General features: G+C 37.9%; 1 protein-coding gene and 1 long non-coding RNA gene across 5 annotated transcripts; one reads left to right on the top strand and one right to left on the bottom strand.

The window, feature by feature from the left end:
- The first annotated feature begins 122 nt into the window (after positions 1–122).
- Positions 123–1,521, top strand: LOC131550772 (uncharacterized). The gene is made up of 3 exons (XR_009273626.1): positions 123–357; positions 820–942; positions 1,035–1,521. It is a non-coding gene; the product is annotated as an uncharacterized LOC131550772 (long non-coding RNA).
- Positions 1,522–2,559: 1,038 nt separating this feature from the next.
- On the bottom strand, positions 2,560–16,523 carry fbxo11b (F-box protein 11b). 4 transcript variants are annotated; one of them, XM_058794113.1, is made up of 23 exons: positions 16,205–16,523; positions 14,646–14,716; positions 14,008–14,135; positions 13,779–13,860; positions 13,501–13,645; positions 12,343–12,472; positions 12,028–12,111; positions 11,807–11,939; positions 11,599–11,705; positions 11,318–11,429; positions 10,482–10,588; positions 8,122–8,259; positions 7,818–8,035; positions 7,421–7,601; positions 7,190–7,312; positions 7,027–7,112; positions 6,789–6,865; positions 6,475–6,618; positions 6,093–6,203; positions 5,557–5,664; positions 5,356–5,464; positions 5,165–5,263; positions 2,560–4,391 (listed from the first exon to the last, which is right to left on the bottom strand). In XM_058794113.1, exons 3-23 carry the CDS (start codon positions 14,113–14,115, stop codon positions 4,262–4,264), a joined length of 2,532 nt encoding a protein of 843 aa, XP_058650096.1. In that variant the 5' UTR covers positions 14,116–14,135; positions 14,646–14,716; positions 16,205–16,523; the 3' UTR covers positions 2,560–4,261. The 4 variants fall into 4 exon arrangements, with proteins under 4 accessions (XP_058650096.1, XP_058650095.1, XP_058650097.1 ...); XM_058794112.1 differs by lacking the exon at positions 14,646–14,716; XM_058794114.1 differs by lacking the exons at positions 14,646–14,716; positions 16,205–16,523 and adding an exon at positions 15,939–16,116.
- Between the last annotated feature and the right edge of the window lie 36 nt (positions 16,524–16,559).

The raw sequence follows: 16,559 nt of genomic DNA, 5'->3' as shown, positions 1-16,559 counted from the left end.
AACTGCCGCATCGCAGTAGCACTTTTTTAGCAAACCTAAGCAATTGCGTTCAGCATGCGCTCCGCGTTGCACCACGTTATTCATTCGTTCGTGAGAGGTTTGTGACGGAAAAACTCGGTGGTATTTCAAACGGTTTCGCTTAGAGGAGAGCCTAAACCGGTCGGTGTCGATTCAGACATTTTGACGTCATATTCTCATTGAGAATTTGCTTCATATTTAATGGCTTTACCAACTTAGACGTGTTTGACCACCAACCAGCTTACGCTGGAAACGAGGTCAGATGCTGTGGCGTCATTAGCGGGGGAGTCCTGGAGGCTCGTCGTCCAATCACAAGCTACTTCGCGATGTGAAGTAGAGGTACTTAAAACTTACCAACTTACATAAGTATTGTGCTCCAATGAGATTTTAAACTCGCTGGAAAGTCAGGAGCAAGACCGTATTATTGTACTTTTTATATACTATTACATATTTAATCCTTTCATGCTTTATTTCTATTCTAAATGCAGGCATAAGTAATAATCATAATAATGGTTGTTTCTAATGTGCGTTGTACATTATGATTGCTTCTGACAGGCAAACAGTTTTTAATACCAAATAAAACATGGCTAAGTTTTGGTAAAATTACATCTAGCAGTTTTGCAGCAGCAAAGAATAAATATCCTTCAATCTAAATGGGTTAATTGTAAGGTCAACAAGCCTGCATTATTTAATTAAACTATTAGAAAGAGGTAAAAGTGTATGAACTGTAGCCTTTTTATAGGAGCTGTTTATGCAACCAGTCCATGCATGTTTCATTCCAATCACATGATTGATTTATAGCATTGAGGTGGGCTGGTGGAAGGTCTGTCAGCGTCTTCAGCAGAGCACAAAGTTGAATTTAGAGATACAGTATGGCGGCTTCATTCTCAAGGGTCTCACAAAGACACAACATAAATCTCACAGGTTCGTGCAAAACTTAGTGTTCATTTTGCTATAAAACATGACCAAGACAGTTTTGTATAGTTTGAAGTATTTATGATTGTTTTTTCTTTTAGAGAAACCACACACTGGGCTATTGACTGCAGACATGAAAACATGAATTTTCCATTGAAATTATCAAATGTTAAAAAATAAAGCAAAAAATGAAAATATGCTGAAAATTTACTCCCCCCTCGTTTGGAGAAATGTTTGGACTGGAGTAATTAGTACATGACTTGCTCACCAGCGGACCCTCTGCAGTGAATGGGTGCCGTCAGAGTTCAAACAGCTGATAAAAACATCACACTAATCCACAAGTAATGCACACGATTCCAGTCAATCAATTAATGCTTTGTGAAGCTGCATATTTATAAGCAACAAATCCATCGTTAAGCTTTAATAACGCTTTCTCCATATTTAATTAAAGCTGTTTTGTCTGTTTTTGCTTTTAAGATGTGCTTGATCTGTGCATATTTCTCATCTGATTCAAACGAGTTTACTTTTTCACTGGAGAAAGCAATATTATTGATGGATTTGTTTGTGTGCAAATTTATCCCCCTTAATTGTGTTTTCCACATTACAATTATAAAAGTAAGGCTTTTGAGGAATGCTTTTTGTCCTGTATTGTCCTAAATGTAGATGTGGGTCATCATTAGGTGCAAAGTTTTTTTCTGTCTTAAAAAAAGGCCATCCAGTTTAATATACAATCCAATTCCACTCATTTCCCTAGATAAGCAGTTCAAGGTAACTGTATGTAAGTATGTGTAAACACTACACACTTCCATTTATTTGGCCTTAAAAGTCTTAACTACCTTCATGTTTCTGAAATGCTTTTCATTCATTTCAGTTTCTCTGATTAATGCAAGCATTTTTTGTGTGTGTGCATGTGATAGTATTAGACGAAAGCAGTTAATTTGTTATTAACACAAACCTTTAGATTACAATGACCCAAACAAAAGTGTGGAATACTCTACAAGTACTCTCTCAAAACTGTATCCTTGCATGTAATAGGTTTTTTGATGAGTACAATCTCAAAAGCAAGCCTATAATCTAAAAACAAATCGATCTAATAGATTTAGGCCACAAACAGCCTTCGAAGAGTTATGGGTGATGTATTAGCTCATTTAAAACAAAATATCTGAAAATCAAGCAGATGTCTGACTCTGACAGGCTTGTTCAGATTGTTTGCCTATAGGTGGCGCATATTTACCCAGAAATTGGGAGAGCTAAAGGTTTATGAATTCAGTCAATAACGACTTATTGTTATCAGACTAGATAAAGGACACCGCTGTAAAAGTCTCCTACAGCGCTTGCTTACTTTATTTGCACAAGTGGAGTATCTGCATTAGAGTATTACAGGAAGGCGACACCTGCAATCAGGGTGGTTTTGTCTTATAATAACTGTAATCGAGTCATGTTTAACAAGCTCTTGAAGGCAGTATACTTTTCTGTTGAACTGTAGTGGCAGCTGTTAGGGGTTTTCAGGCTACAGTTTTATCAGAAAGTAGTGCAACCCATAAAGCATGTGATTAAAACAGCAAACTTCCTCTTTACATGTCAAAACGTACTGTTAGGAATCAACAAAATCAAGCACAAGCAGTGTTGATCTAATAAAGTTTATTTTCTTAAAAATGACCAGTTTCTGTTCTTTTCTAGGAAATTAAACCCTTTTTAAATTCATACTAGCATCTACATAATGGTTATTGAAGACTTCACAATATATTAAGTCTAGATGTTATGGTACACATGCATAAAATTCAGGCTGCATGAGAAGCCACAGTCACCACATTACACATAGATGGAGTTTGAGGGGCAAAAAGACGATGGGGCTGTAGAGATACTTGTCTCAGCTTCAAAGAGGCCAGAGGCCTCCGATATAACCAACTCCAGCAAGGCTTTTCAAAATCACTGTCATACTTAAAACAGGCACAAGTCAGGCCATGGGCCCAAAAGAATGCAATAAAAATGTTTTGAAAAGTCAAGAGGCATTTTCAGGATGCTATGACCACATGGACAAAAAATTAACTGCATGAAAATGCTCTGGGATTGTTTTTAATAGAACTCTTTTCTTTACATTCTGTATAAGATTAACGGTCAAACACGTTTCAGAATTCTTTGGGCCCTTGTTTATCACTTCAAACCGCTTGGAGATTAAAGATCCAAATATTTAGAAAGGGAACTTAAAAATGAGAAAGATAAATACAACAGGCAAAAATAATCCTTTTTCTAATTATGGCAGCAACAAAGGTGATGCAAACATTTCTGAACCTGCACAACCGTGAATTCCACACTTCAATTGCTCACATAAAAAGAAGTTAACTTAAGTCACCTCATAAAAAAAATGCTGGAGGACAATTTAGTGTTCGTTTTCCGATCTTTTCTTTGTTATTCCTCTTTCACAGAAAGAACTTATATGCTGAGACAGGAGTATGATTACAGCAAGCCTAATGTGTGCTAACAAAAATATTAATAACAATAATAATAATATATAATAAAATAAAAGACATTCAAATACAGTAAGATTTTTTTTTTTTGCCTGAAAATACAAAACTACATGAGAAAGCATTAAAATCATATTTGTAGATCAGAAACACATATTAACATATTAAAAAAAGCAAGTGCTAATCACATTGTTTTTTTTTTTGTTTTGTTTTGTTAATTTTTTTATATCATACATATATCTCAGCACATCTGCTGTCAAAAAACAGTCGCCGGAAGCCATAATAGAATGGCTCTGCCTCTAATCCGAGAAACCGCAATCTGTAGCTCCTAGTGGCTCGGGTCACGGTCAGATCTGTACAAAAACTGCAGCAGAACTCGTCTTGAATCTCCACATAGCACTGAAGTTGCACAGGGCAGGGCGCACAGCGTCGGACTTTGCGATTGGAAGGACCCAAGAAAGTCTACTCCCCTCCCAAACTCAACACCACTGTGGCACCCACCTCCATAATCTCCAGAATCCTGAGTCAACATATTGCTTCACAATATTTCACTCTTCCAAATCATCCATCACACTCCCAACCAGAAGTGAAGAGAACTCTTTGCATCAAAACATCTTCTCAGTTAGCAATATACAAGAGAGTCTGCACCCAGTACTGAGGCAGCTTTGCGCGGCTTTGGAGTTCTGCATTTCACCTTTCCAAGTATAGTTTCTCTTAAAATGATTAATTCAAAGTCTGACAGTTTTAGTTTTCCACACACACTCCGCACACCAGGTCTCTCTGGCCCAGAAATGGCAGGCGCTCTGGATTTGTAGGCAGGTACGATAAAGGCCAGGGTGCTGTGATGGAGGTTGAGCTGGATCTCAGTTGTGCTGTAATGTGTTGGATTCTATGGGAGGTGCAGAGTCATACAGAGTGTCCGTATCATGGGTTGGCTCTCCAGCCAATGTGCAAGGATTGGACAATGTACCCGCGCCACAGTCACAAAAAAACCTGTATAGGACAGATTAGAAAAGGGATTAGAGCAGATTAATCTATGCATCCACTAAATCCTACAGAAAAGAATTACAGTAAAGACATTTAGAAAAAAAAAAAAAAGTGAATTTCTATTTTAAATAAATGCTGTTTTTATAACTTTCTATAATTTATCACGGTTTTAAATGTAAAAAAAAAAAAAAATTAAGCAGCACAACCGTTTTCTATGGAAGCTTGTTTCTGCTAAAAACTGGTTTTCAATCAAATTAAATACATTACTGTATAATGGTAACTGACTTTTTCCTCACAATTTGGTCTTTTCTTCTCACAACTTCTTTTATTTTTACGTCCGTGGTAGAAACAAAAAACAGACTTGCACGATGTAAACTCAGAATTCAGAGGAAAAAAAGTCTGAATTGTGATGTAAACTCAGAAAAAAAAGAGTGGTGAAAAGTCACAGTTAACTTTTTTATCCTGTGGCGGAAATGGGTTTCCATAGTTTTCAACATTGATTAAAATAAAAAATACAAATTCTTAAACACCAAATTAGCATATCAGAATGATTTCTTTAGGGCTATGTGACACTGATGTGTGAGGTAATGGAAGCTGAAAATTCAACTTTGCCATTATAAAATACATTAAGAAAATGATTATTCTATATTGTAATAATATTCCACAATGTTAATGTTTTTACTGTATTTCTGGTCAAACTTATACAGCCTTGGTGAGCCCAAACTTTTGAACACTGATGTATGCATGTTGCACTGTATACAAGAAGGTTTTGCACTGACCTATCATGCCGTATAAACTCCACATCATGCCCTTGGTGGCACTTCTTAATACAATTCACACAAATGGCATTCCGGTCTGTTGTGTTACAGGTGTGACACCTAATACAAGAGAACAGAAGATGGTGAAATACTACAACCAATTCTGCTGGTTTTCAAAGCAGACGGCTTCAAGTTGCCTGCCTTCTGATTACCTGTAGAAATCGTGCATGGGGTAGCTGGTGTAACTGGAAATCTTGTACAGGCACTGACCTCTGCTCACCGCCTTTTCTATAGCATCCTGATTGTTCATGATTTTGTTATCTACAAAGTTATGAAAAACATTTACATTAACAAATATATAATATTGAGGTAAAGTCAGACAGTCGGCTACGAGTTTCAATGATAATGTTTACCTTTCATTGTAACGTTGACACCAGAGGCTAGAAATAAGCCTCCAAATCTGTTGTTGAATATCTGATTGCCTTCCAGAGTCGCTGTGGCATGGTTTGTGATTTCAATGCCTGAAGTGGGGGTGAAAGTGTTATTTGGACGATTAAATAGAAAAATACCACAGACTACACAATCATGATGACACATATATTTTTTATCATTTTATGATTTAAGAAGACAAAAGAATCATTATATAGTATAGTAATTGTTGACCAAAAAAAAAAAAAAAGACAATTTGCTGAAAATCGACTCCATCCAAAATGTAGATAAATTTGTTTCTTCATCGGAACAGATTTTGAAAAATTTAGCTTTACATTACTTTCTCACCAATGCATCAGAATGCTAAATTGCTCTGAAATCTGTTCCGATTAAGAAACAAACTTATCTACATCTTGGATGGCCTGACAGCGAGTTAATTCTCTATTCAGTTAACTATTCCTCCTTTAAGACCACCACAGTGATAGCATGTATGCACTTCTGACCTAAACCTTTTACTGACCTGCAGCAAAGCCATCAAATATCCGGTTCTTCCGCAGCACCGGGTGGCTGTTTGTGCTGATGAGAACACCAGCCTGTGCATTCCTGAAGATATCGTTCTCTTCTAACAACCCTGAACATGCATATAAAAGACACTGCTATTAGTTTCTATCATAAAGATTAGACATGGTACATCCATCATATTACCTGGCCTGCTTTTTGACACAGATAAACCTTAGTTTTATCCACAAGGGTTTTAATTGGGAGATTAATCACTGATTTAGCTTAAGACAACCCTTGATCCGTTTCTGATTATATTTTTCTACTTTAAGTCACCCTCAACTGGCGTTGCATTTCCAGCACTGTGTCTATGAGCAGCAAGAAATCTTCCAATCCGTTCTTACCCCTCCCGCCGTTGAATATGCAAATACCCCCATCCCGTCCATCATGGATTTTATTCCTGCGCAGCGTGGGGTTGCTGTCCGTCTTAATCCACACCCCCGCCATGGCATTATCAAAGATCTCATTGTCCTCGATGAAACCCAGCCCTAAGAATAGACCACCAAATGATGTTAAACACAAACACAAGAAAAAAGAAACAGAAACTAGGCAGACCTATATAACAGCTGGGATCTATCGGTTTATGAAAAAAAAAGAAAACCATACTCAAGCTTCATAAGGATTGAAAAGACAGAGACAAAGTGGATAAAGAACTTACCAGAATTGTAAACAAGGATACCGCCATTTTGTCCACCCCAAATTTTGTTTCTTCTGATTTTTGGATTGCTTCCAGTTCTTTGTTTAAAAAACAAAAGGAAAAACATCAATCTTGTACATTGCATCCAAAAAATGAATCCAACATAAAAATGCAGTACACTTTTTACTACCAAGACTCTTGAAAATCAATTTGTACTCCTGATACTTCCTGAAGGAGCAGAAATTCAATTATGTCCTACCTGATCTGGACTCCAGAGTACATGTGATTGTAGATATCATTATCTTCCAGTACTCCATGTCCGTTGTCATAAAAATACACTCCAACCTTTTCAGAGATATAACAATATTAGGAGGGAAGAATGAAGGCTACATCATATCGAAGTAAATTTTGAAGTTCCAAACCTGTTTTCCGCTGTGTATCCTGTTCCTCCTGAGTACTGGTGTGCTTCCTGTGGTCACCCACACTCCAGCCAGAGTGTTGCTGTACACCTCATTTTCCTCTATAACACCCTGGCCCTTTTCATGCTACAAACAGAAAGACACAACAGGGAGAGTTACTCTATGATCAGTGCATACTTTTTTGTTCTGTCAGCAGCCTGGAATGTATTACAATTAGTTCATGTTTATGCTCACCACATAGATTCCTCCATGCTGCCCGTCATGGATCTTGTTGTGCCTTACTATAGGACAGCTGTTTGTTCTGATCTGAATGCCAGCCAGGGCATTTCCATAAATATCATTTCCCTCAATGAGGCCCCTCCCATCACCAAATATGTAAACGCCTCCTTGGTTTCCATTGAAGATGGCATTTCCCCTAGATTAAGAGCAGACAGTTCACTTTATAGATAATCAACAAGATGGAACAATCAATTCCCAGTGTGCTGAGTGTTAAGTGAGCTGAGCAAAAGCTAATCGATATCCAAAATGAATAATTATTTCCAAGTCTAAAAATAACAATATTGATTTATACTAATATGACACTGCAAACTTAATTTTCATAGGCAACACAGGGAGGACAATGGAGACTGACCTTATAGTTGGGTCACTGTTAGAGGTGATCCACACACCAGCAAAGTTATTAGCATAGATTTTGTTTTCTATGAACTGGCCTCGGCCTTTCTCATGTACGTAGATGCCCCCCGTTTGGCCGTGATGGATCTCACAACGTACTACGGTTGGGTTTGCGTATGCTTTCACCTCAAATCCTGCAATCCTGTTCCTATGGATATTACAGCTCTCAAAGTAGCCCTGCAGAGGGAGACAAAGAAACAGAAATCAGCTCACTGGCTAGAACAGATAGAGTCTCTGACTGAAGAAATATTAGGTGTAATTACCATGCCATGGTCAAAGGTAAACACTCCTACATCTCTGCCATGGTGGATGTGATTACGTCTGATGATAGGATTGCCATGATTTTTTACCCAGATACCCGCAAGCGCATTGTTTGAGATTTCGTTATCTTCATAAATACCCTGTAACACAACAGCTTACAGGTAAATATTTAAAGATTTTTTTTTTAATCTTGTATCTTAAAAAAACGTCATATATATATAAAAGGGCAGGGCAAGTTAACGCATTATCGCGTTAACGCATTATTTGTTTAACGCCAACAATTATTTTATATTGCGCATTAACGCAGTTTTTTTATTATTATGAAAGTCCATTGCTCACTGGCTCTGAATACACATACAGACAAACCATGGGTCACATGAGGGGTGGGATGTTGATCAGTATTGGCTTGGGATGGGTGTCATCACCCATCTCAACCAATGAGAGCATTTGGGGTGGGCCTAAGACTGCAGCAGCACTCGCATGAACGCTCCCGATAAAATTATTTAGGCCAAGCATCAGCATTCACAAACCACTGTTCACTGTTATTTTTAACAGAAAAGAATGCAATGTGCTTGTAATCACGACTTCATAAATGGTAAATGGGAAGTTTCTGATGGCACGTGAAGACAGCAGAGAAGCGCTCTCGCTCAGCACATTGGAGTGCATCGGTTTGTTAACTTTGTGGTTTATTATTTTGAGTCATTTTGGACGCGGTAACACACAGCCCTCTCACAATATATTGCTTTACAGATCTATCACTTTTGCCACTCAGAAATGTTCACGCAATCATGCTGCACGTATCAGAAGTTCAGTGCTCCAACACTACGTGTGTACTGCACCCAAGCCCAACTGAACCGAGCTCTGGCCCACCTCTTGTAACCGAGCCAGGGACGGCTGGCACGGAGCGATCACACTAGTCAAACGAACCAGGCTTTGGGGGTCAAACATGCTCGGGCACAGTTAAGATTGCCAAGTGCGAGTACACCCTTATTCTCCCGCATACCGCACACGAGTCTCTACCCCCACCCCCATCAAGTGTTGTTCCACGCCGCACTCTGTTGCATTAGGTCCCGCGATAGTGCAGGTCTCTACTCAGGAGGTGCCTGTTATAATGTTATGGCTCTGGACTAACATAACTTGCTTTTCTATAGCAAACTAAAAAATATTTTCTATAAAAACGTTAATGCCCTGGCAGTGGCAAATAGCTTTGGTTTTATATTTAATTTGATTACATTAATATTATAAGTTGAGATTTACAAGAAATATTTTTACTTCTACTATGTAAAAGGAATACTGTAAAAGAAGCACCTTATTTCTTTAAAGTGTTTGCAAACCAAATGTTATTGCACTTGTTCATATAGCAGTACTTTTAAATGAAAAAAAGTGCACAATACACTACTTTTGAATTCATTATTGAATTTTGTGCATAATGCGATTAATCGCAGAAAAATCATGTGATTAATCGCGATTAAAAATTAATCGTTGCCCAGCACTAATATATATATGACCCTGTACCACAAAACCAGTCATAAGGGTCAATTTTTGGAAATTGAGATTTATAAATAAGCTTTCTATTGATGTATGGTTTGTTAGGATAGGACAATATTTGGCCGAGACTCAACTATTTGAAAATCTGGATTTTGAGGGTGCAAAAAAATCTAAATACTGAGAAATTTTCCTTTAAAGTTGTCCAAATGAAGTCCTTAGCAATGCATATTACTAATCAAAAATTAAGTTTTGATGTATTTACGGTAGGAAATTTACAAAATATCTTCATGGAACATGATCTCCACTTAATGTCCAAATGATTTTTTGGCATAAAAGAAAAATCAATCATTTTGACCCATACAATGTATTTTTGGCTATTGCTACAAATATACCCCAGCGACTTAAGACTGGTTTTGTGGTCCAGGGTCACATATACATACATACACACACACACAGTCTTGTCTGCAACTGTATAATCTTCAAGTTAAGACTAAAAATCAGTGTCAACACTGACATAAAGCAGATATTCAAAATGCAACATTTTTAGTAGGCAAAACAAACAAGCCTGGTATTTTACCTACTATTAAATAAGGATCGATGGAATAGTCTAAGCATGTATCATATGGGTTCAGAAGACTTGAAATATAGTGCAAAAAGTCATATTAATCACTTTCAAGGAGGTTTTGGTGTGTTTTTTCCTGTGTAGTGCTTGACTTGAAAGGTCAATATGATCCTATTGTATGGAAAACATTTGCATGACGAAAACTCAGCAGCATAAAATCTCAAAATAACATGAGTACAAGTAAATAATAACAATGTCCATTTTGAACAGTTCCAGTGAACAATGCACAAAATAGACCATGAAGGTTCCTACCTGTGCATGATCAGTGATGTAGAGTCCAACATTTTCACAATCGCTGATGTTGCAGTGTTTGATGGTAGGTCCAGCACCCTGACCACTTACACACACCGCTGATCCCACTGCACAGAAAGGTAGAGAGAAACTGCCATCTCAGAACCACCCGATAACAATTACTGTATTTCAGCTAATAAAATATGGTGCTAACAACACCAAGGTCATGGGTTTAATTCCCACATATACTGATATGTATACTTTTGAACGCACTGTAAAATTAGATGAACATCTGCCAAATGAATTGAACATAAAAAGGAAATTATTTTTTTAATTCATCATGTGAAACAAACGCAATAGGCTGAAGAGCAAACAATTACTTCACAAATAATTTAGATATGAAGTAAGCATCCATGATGACTAGATACACAGACAGGATTTTGACAGTCAGTACATTTAAGACATTAATCTCAATTCAGCAATGATGCATTGAACTTATCAAAAGTGACAGTAACAACATTTATAATGCTACAAAAGACTTGTTTCAACTGTTTTCAACACTGATAAGAACAAGAAATCTTATCCGATTATATAAAATCAGCATATTAGATTACATTTCTCAGGGATCATGTGACACTGAAGACTGGAGTAATAATTGCTGACAAATGATTTTCTTCCTCATTAGAGGAATAAATTACATTTTAAAACATTAAAATAGAAAACGTATTTTTAATTGGAATAATATTTTACAATATTGCTGTTGTTTTTAGACTCTGCAGACATAGTTCGCACAAGAAACATCTTTCAAAAACTTTTGAATTGTAGTGTATTATGCTAGGGAAGCAAATGAAACGTACCTGTGCAGGTACTGCGGATAACGCAGTGGTCAATGTTGGGGCTGCAGTTAACGGTTATCTCCAAACAGTGGTGAGCATTATGGTGCTGTGCTGACTTATCATCAGGGTTGAACTGGGGGTAAAACAGAAATATTACACACTCAAAAACATGATTTGCTGCAACCTCTAATAAACAGAGAAGAGCAAGTAGAATTATCTAAAAGACATCATGCAATGATTTACAAATGCAATGACTCTAATAAGATTTTTTTTTTAAAAGCTGGAAAAGCTGTTAGACTCACCCTGATGGTCATGTAGCCTACATATGCATCTTCAGATCCCTCCATAAACACAAATGTTGAATCTCTAGTGTTTTCAATGACAACCTTGTCAGCTACCTTCCCTGAGGCTGAATGGAAAGAAAATAGGGGTGTAAGTGTCTAGGAATGTAAGGTTAAAAGTTAAGATCTAAAAGGACATAGGTAACAAAAACAGGGTCATCAGGTTCACCTGCGCCAATCATTGTGATGGGGGATTCAATGTAGATCCATTCATCTGTGTAAATGCCAGAATGCACGAATATCAGGCCATCAAAATGGGCCTCCTGCACACCTCCCAATGCATCCTCAATGGTGTCATAATACTGCAAATCAGGGAAAAAAAACACTTTTACAAGGAAGCTGAAAACTCCTCTTCACAGAAATGAAACTGCTGAAGGCGAAGATCCATACCAACATATTCTCTCTGCCTTTGTATCTGGCTGGATTACTATAAAAGTGTTCTGCAAAACCAGGCTTTACATGTGCTCCTTTATACTGTTGAAAAAGAAAAACAAAAGCAAAGACTTAATGAACACTTATTCACAAGTTAACATAAGATGGAAATGTCTGTAAATTTCATGACCTTTTGAACAGTGAACAGCATTATTACTCTGACAAATTACAAAAGGCCTCACACTGGAAAAATCATCTATGGTTTCCTGATGTGAGAAAACAGATGATTATCTACAAACTGACTTATCAAGGACAACAGAGTCACAAGCCTACCAACTGCTGAAAGCTCTCTTTCCATGGGTTTGGTTGCTCATACTCTTCTGGGTTGATCTGGTAGAACTTCCCCGGCTCTGGATGCATCATGGGCCGTGTGTACTCAAACACCTCCATGTATAGTCTCTTCCTATAAATTGCAAAAACAGACAAAACAATCAGTAACAATATAAACTTGAATCTGTAACATCTCAACCAATCCACCATTTACAAAACATTACAGTGGCAAATAAGCACTTTCTACATTTCTACCATAATTTCAGATCAGTGCTTATACACCACTAGTCAGTTACACACTACTGTTTAAAAGTTTTTTTTGTTGTTTTTTGTAAAAAAAAAAAAAAACACTTTTATTTATAAAGGATGCATTAAATTGGTCAGAAACCGAGTAATGATTTTTACATTGTTACCAAAAATTATAATTTAAAAAGCATTCTGATCTTTTGAACTCTGCATTAATAAAAGCATCCTAAAAAACAAAACACGATTTCCGCAATAAAATCAAGCAGCACAACTGCTTTTTATCAATAAAAATAAATGTTTTTTGAGCACCAAATCAGCATATTAAAATGATTTCTGAAAGGATCATGTGACACTGAAAACTGGAGTAATGGCTGCTGAAGTTCAACTTTGCAAACACAGGAATAAAATATATTATATTAAATACAAAATGGTTATTCTAATTTGTAATATTTCACAATATTACTGTTATTGAATAAACAAATGAAGCCTTATTGAGCCCAAGTTACGTCTGTCCAAAAATCTTACTAACCCCAGTATTTTTTAACAGTATGTTGTTCTTTTGTGGAAGCTGCAAACAATACTGATATTAAAAAAGCCCCAAGAGATGATTTTGCTATTTTGCATACTATCAATGTCAGGTGTTAAACTCATCTTCCAAAGGGAAGCATTACATTCTTCAGATATCTAGCATATTTTTTGCAATATTATTGCTGTCTACCGGTCAAGATCATCTTAACATAACTTCTCATAGACATTGCAACAATGTGCTGCTTGCCCCGCATTATGATCTATTAAATCATTAGTAGCCCACTTACACATGACATTGCTCTTACAATTCTCCTCCATGCTCCTACAATTAAAGAGATTAATGTACTCCTGCAAATCAATCTATTATCACCAAGTAAAAATTCTCACCAGAGAATGGGGTCATTTGCAAGCTCACTGAATCGCTTGCATACGCAGGCAGCCTGGCACAGATCCTGCTCCAGCAGGTAGGAGAATATCTTCAGAACGACTTCATCTGGAAGCTTCTCTTGGAGATACTGCTCAGCAGGGGCAGCTGAAATAAAGACAACAGAAGAAGAAATCTAAACCAAATTGCTTGAAGAGCACAATTAATTAATAGCCCTTTGATCAGAAGCAAAACATAATGTAACCACAATTGAAAGATCAAGACCACACTCTGCACTCACCTGGCAAGTCCTGGGATTTTCCCGACACTCTTGCACGTTTAGCTCTGTGACCAAAATTTTCTGTGGCTGAAGTGGAGGCTCCCTGTATCACAAATCAGACACTGACTTTTAAACTACTCGTTTTAGATTTAAAAAAAAAAAAAAAAAAAAGACATCAGAAGGTCAATCTCTGTTAAAAGTGCAAACTAAACAGGGATAGTATGAATCTCAAAGAGTGCAAAATCTTTACCTCCATACTGTTTTTTGTAGGGCACACGGTTCTTTTAGGCAACAGGGACTTTCTACGGAGTTGGTATGGACTGTTTTGAGCTCCTGGACCAGATTCTTCTGCAACCATATCTGCAGGGATGTCCTCATCTACAGACAGCATAGAAAGAAAAAAAACAATCCATTCAGCAAAACATATCTCAACCTGCCCTGCACAGGCTCAGACCCTCAAGTTCCACCGCAAACTCCTGATTTCCATGTGTGCACGTTGCAAACCATGCCTGCTGGAACAAAATAGATCCATTCTCGCAATGAAAACACTCAAAAAGCAAACTTTTTGTTGGCCTTCTCCAAAAGCATAGCAGCACAGACAACACTTCCACCCATTATTTACTAAGAACGTCACAATCTCTGGAAAACCTCAAGCTTCAAGACAGCTTACTTTTTCATACCTTGCTATTTAAGGAGTAAAACTCTTAAAAGCCTAAACTTCCTCCTGTTTTGCAATTGTAAACACTATTATATTTGATACATAAAGCAATACCTAGATTCATTTTGTTCCAGGTAAGATGCGACAAATGCTGTTCTTCAATCAGCTACAAATGTCTTAAAGTTCCCTACCTGTTCACCTCTGTTTGTGTGTGCAAGTTCCCTACCTACCTGTCAATACCTGGTGTACTGATCACCTGAGAGCCTTACAGTCTTGTCCTTCCCTACAGCACATTTGGTACCTGGAGACAACATCCAAAAATGAATAATGAGAATAGCAGCTAAAGCTTGGCTCTGAACTGTCACGAATTTTATGGCAACTCACTGCTGACTGTTCCATTGGTAACAAAAACTTTACAGCAAGGCAACAAGAGTACATCAGGGCAAAATATGAAAACAACACCTGCTTATTAAATCCTTATCTGATCAGCTGTGTGCTATCTTCTTACTTTTTCTGTCTGTCTGCCTAAAAGAGGTACAAAAACAAGGCAGTAGGGAGAAGATGCTATTCCTTTCACCTAAAACACAGATTTAAGAACCTGAAGCATAACATTAAACATTTTTAACGCAAATACACAACTATTACATGACCCTGACTAAAGTGCAGTTATGGCATTAGACAGTAATACCATAGCACTACTATGGTGTACGTCCAAAAAAAACATAGTAAATTTGAGTATTTAAGTGTACAGGTTATACCATGTGATATTAACTTTAAGAAAATGAATATACTGTGCACTCTCAAGTCAATGCATTGTTTAGACTAATTTTCTCTTTGAAATATTCTATAACTGCAAACGTTTCACACCACATCAAATGTAAACAATAAGACAGTCAAAATGCCATGATCACCACTAGTCTAAAATGACTCAATAATCCCTAATAAATGCTTAAAGAGCAAGAAAACCTAATGCTTTAACATTTTATCAATGGAAAGCCTGTCAGTGGGGGGTCTGTAACCAAGCTAAACGTGGAAACAAAGGTTTCTGATTGATCATCGCAGATGCACCTCCACCAGCAGAACCCAGGGCCTTGTGCATATCTACAAACCTGCAACAACAACCACTCATGTGATAAATGTCCCATTACGCACATACCCCCGACAAAACAGCAAAGAGAGCCTTTATCCAACCCCGTTTACTCGCTCTGAGCTCAACTGCGCAGCTACTTGCATTAGCTTGCGTGCTACTTAGCAGTGTGTAAACAGCGTTAACTTCACAGCTACTGCGTTGAAATCTAACCAAAACCGAACAATCACAATGCTGTTGAAGGTACTAATGCGATGTAGCAATAAACAGATAACGTACTAGTGTTTGGTGTAGATGGACAGTGCTGTGCATCAATGGCAGCCCACACTGGAAACTAGCAGCTACGCAGCGGAGATTTTCCTGCCTAAATCCACTTCTCTCTTCCACCTACAACCCATGAGAGGTGGCTTATAGCCTAAGATAAATAAAAATTTACCTTGTCACCTTGTTTCTAGGTTTAAAGCCAACCCGGAAAGGTGGTAAGTGTGTTAAAAGCTAGCCGTTTACGGTTCTGGCTCGTGAAGCCCAAACAAAGCGCGGCCTGGCCTGTAACGTTATATATACGCCTCGACGCTGTGCACACAAACCCTTTTATTCAGGCCGTGCAGCTTCGGAGTGTCCGTGTCTGGTCAGACAGATAAAGCAACGTACACGACACGGCACAACATTGAAGTGTTGTTGAATTAAAGGCCCCCGTCTCACCTCTTTCTGCGTTGTTTCTTTCCGGCTGCACCGGGCGCGGCCTCGATACTCGCCTGGGTCTCCTGCTGCTCGCTCTGACGGAGTTCATTTGGCGAGGTGACTTTACCAAGAAAAAATACGCTTCCCTCGAACCTTATCCTGTTGTTCTTAGCATTTACACAAATCTCTGGTCTGAAACAAGTCAAATCACCCGTCTAAGCCGAAAAAGGACACCAACCCGGGGCAGTTTTTCTTATTCGGGGTGTTGTTGGTGTGTTTTTTTCGGACAGCTCCCCCCTGTGCTGAGCTCCGTGTCTCTCTCTCCCTCTCTCTCTAGCAGGAGGAGCCATTAGCATGGACATAGAGAACATGCACA

The sequence above is a fragment of the Onychostoma macrolepis genome, chromosome 12 (assembly GCF_012432095.1).
Source record: "Onychostoma macrolepis isolate SWU-2019 chromosome 12, ASM1243209v1, whole genome shotgun sequence".
In the NCBI taxonomy this organism is placed as follows: Eukaryota; Metazoa; Chordata; class Actinopteri; order Cypriniformes; family Cyprinidae; genus Onychostoma; species Onychostoma macrolepis.
The sequence above is the reverse complement of the archived record's forward strand: the minus strand, read 5'-3'. Positions and strand labels throughout refer to the sequence as shown.

Coding starts and splice junctions, on each gene's coding strand:
- fbxo11b (XM_058794112.1), bottom strand. CDS start 16,292: ATGAACTCCGTCAGAGCGAGCAGCAGGAGACCCAGGCGAGTATCGAGG. Junction 10,589..11,317: donor TATCCGCAGTACCTGCACAG/GTACGTTTCATT, acceptor CTTTCTGTGCAG/TGGGATCAGCGGTGTGTGTA. Junction 4,392..5,164: donor GAGTTTATACGGCATGATAG/GTCAGTGCAAAA, acceptor TGTCCTATACAG/GTTTTTTTGTGACTGTGGCG.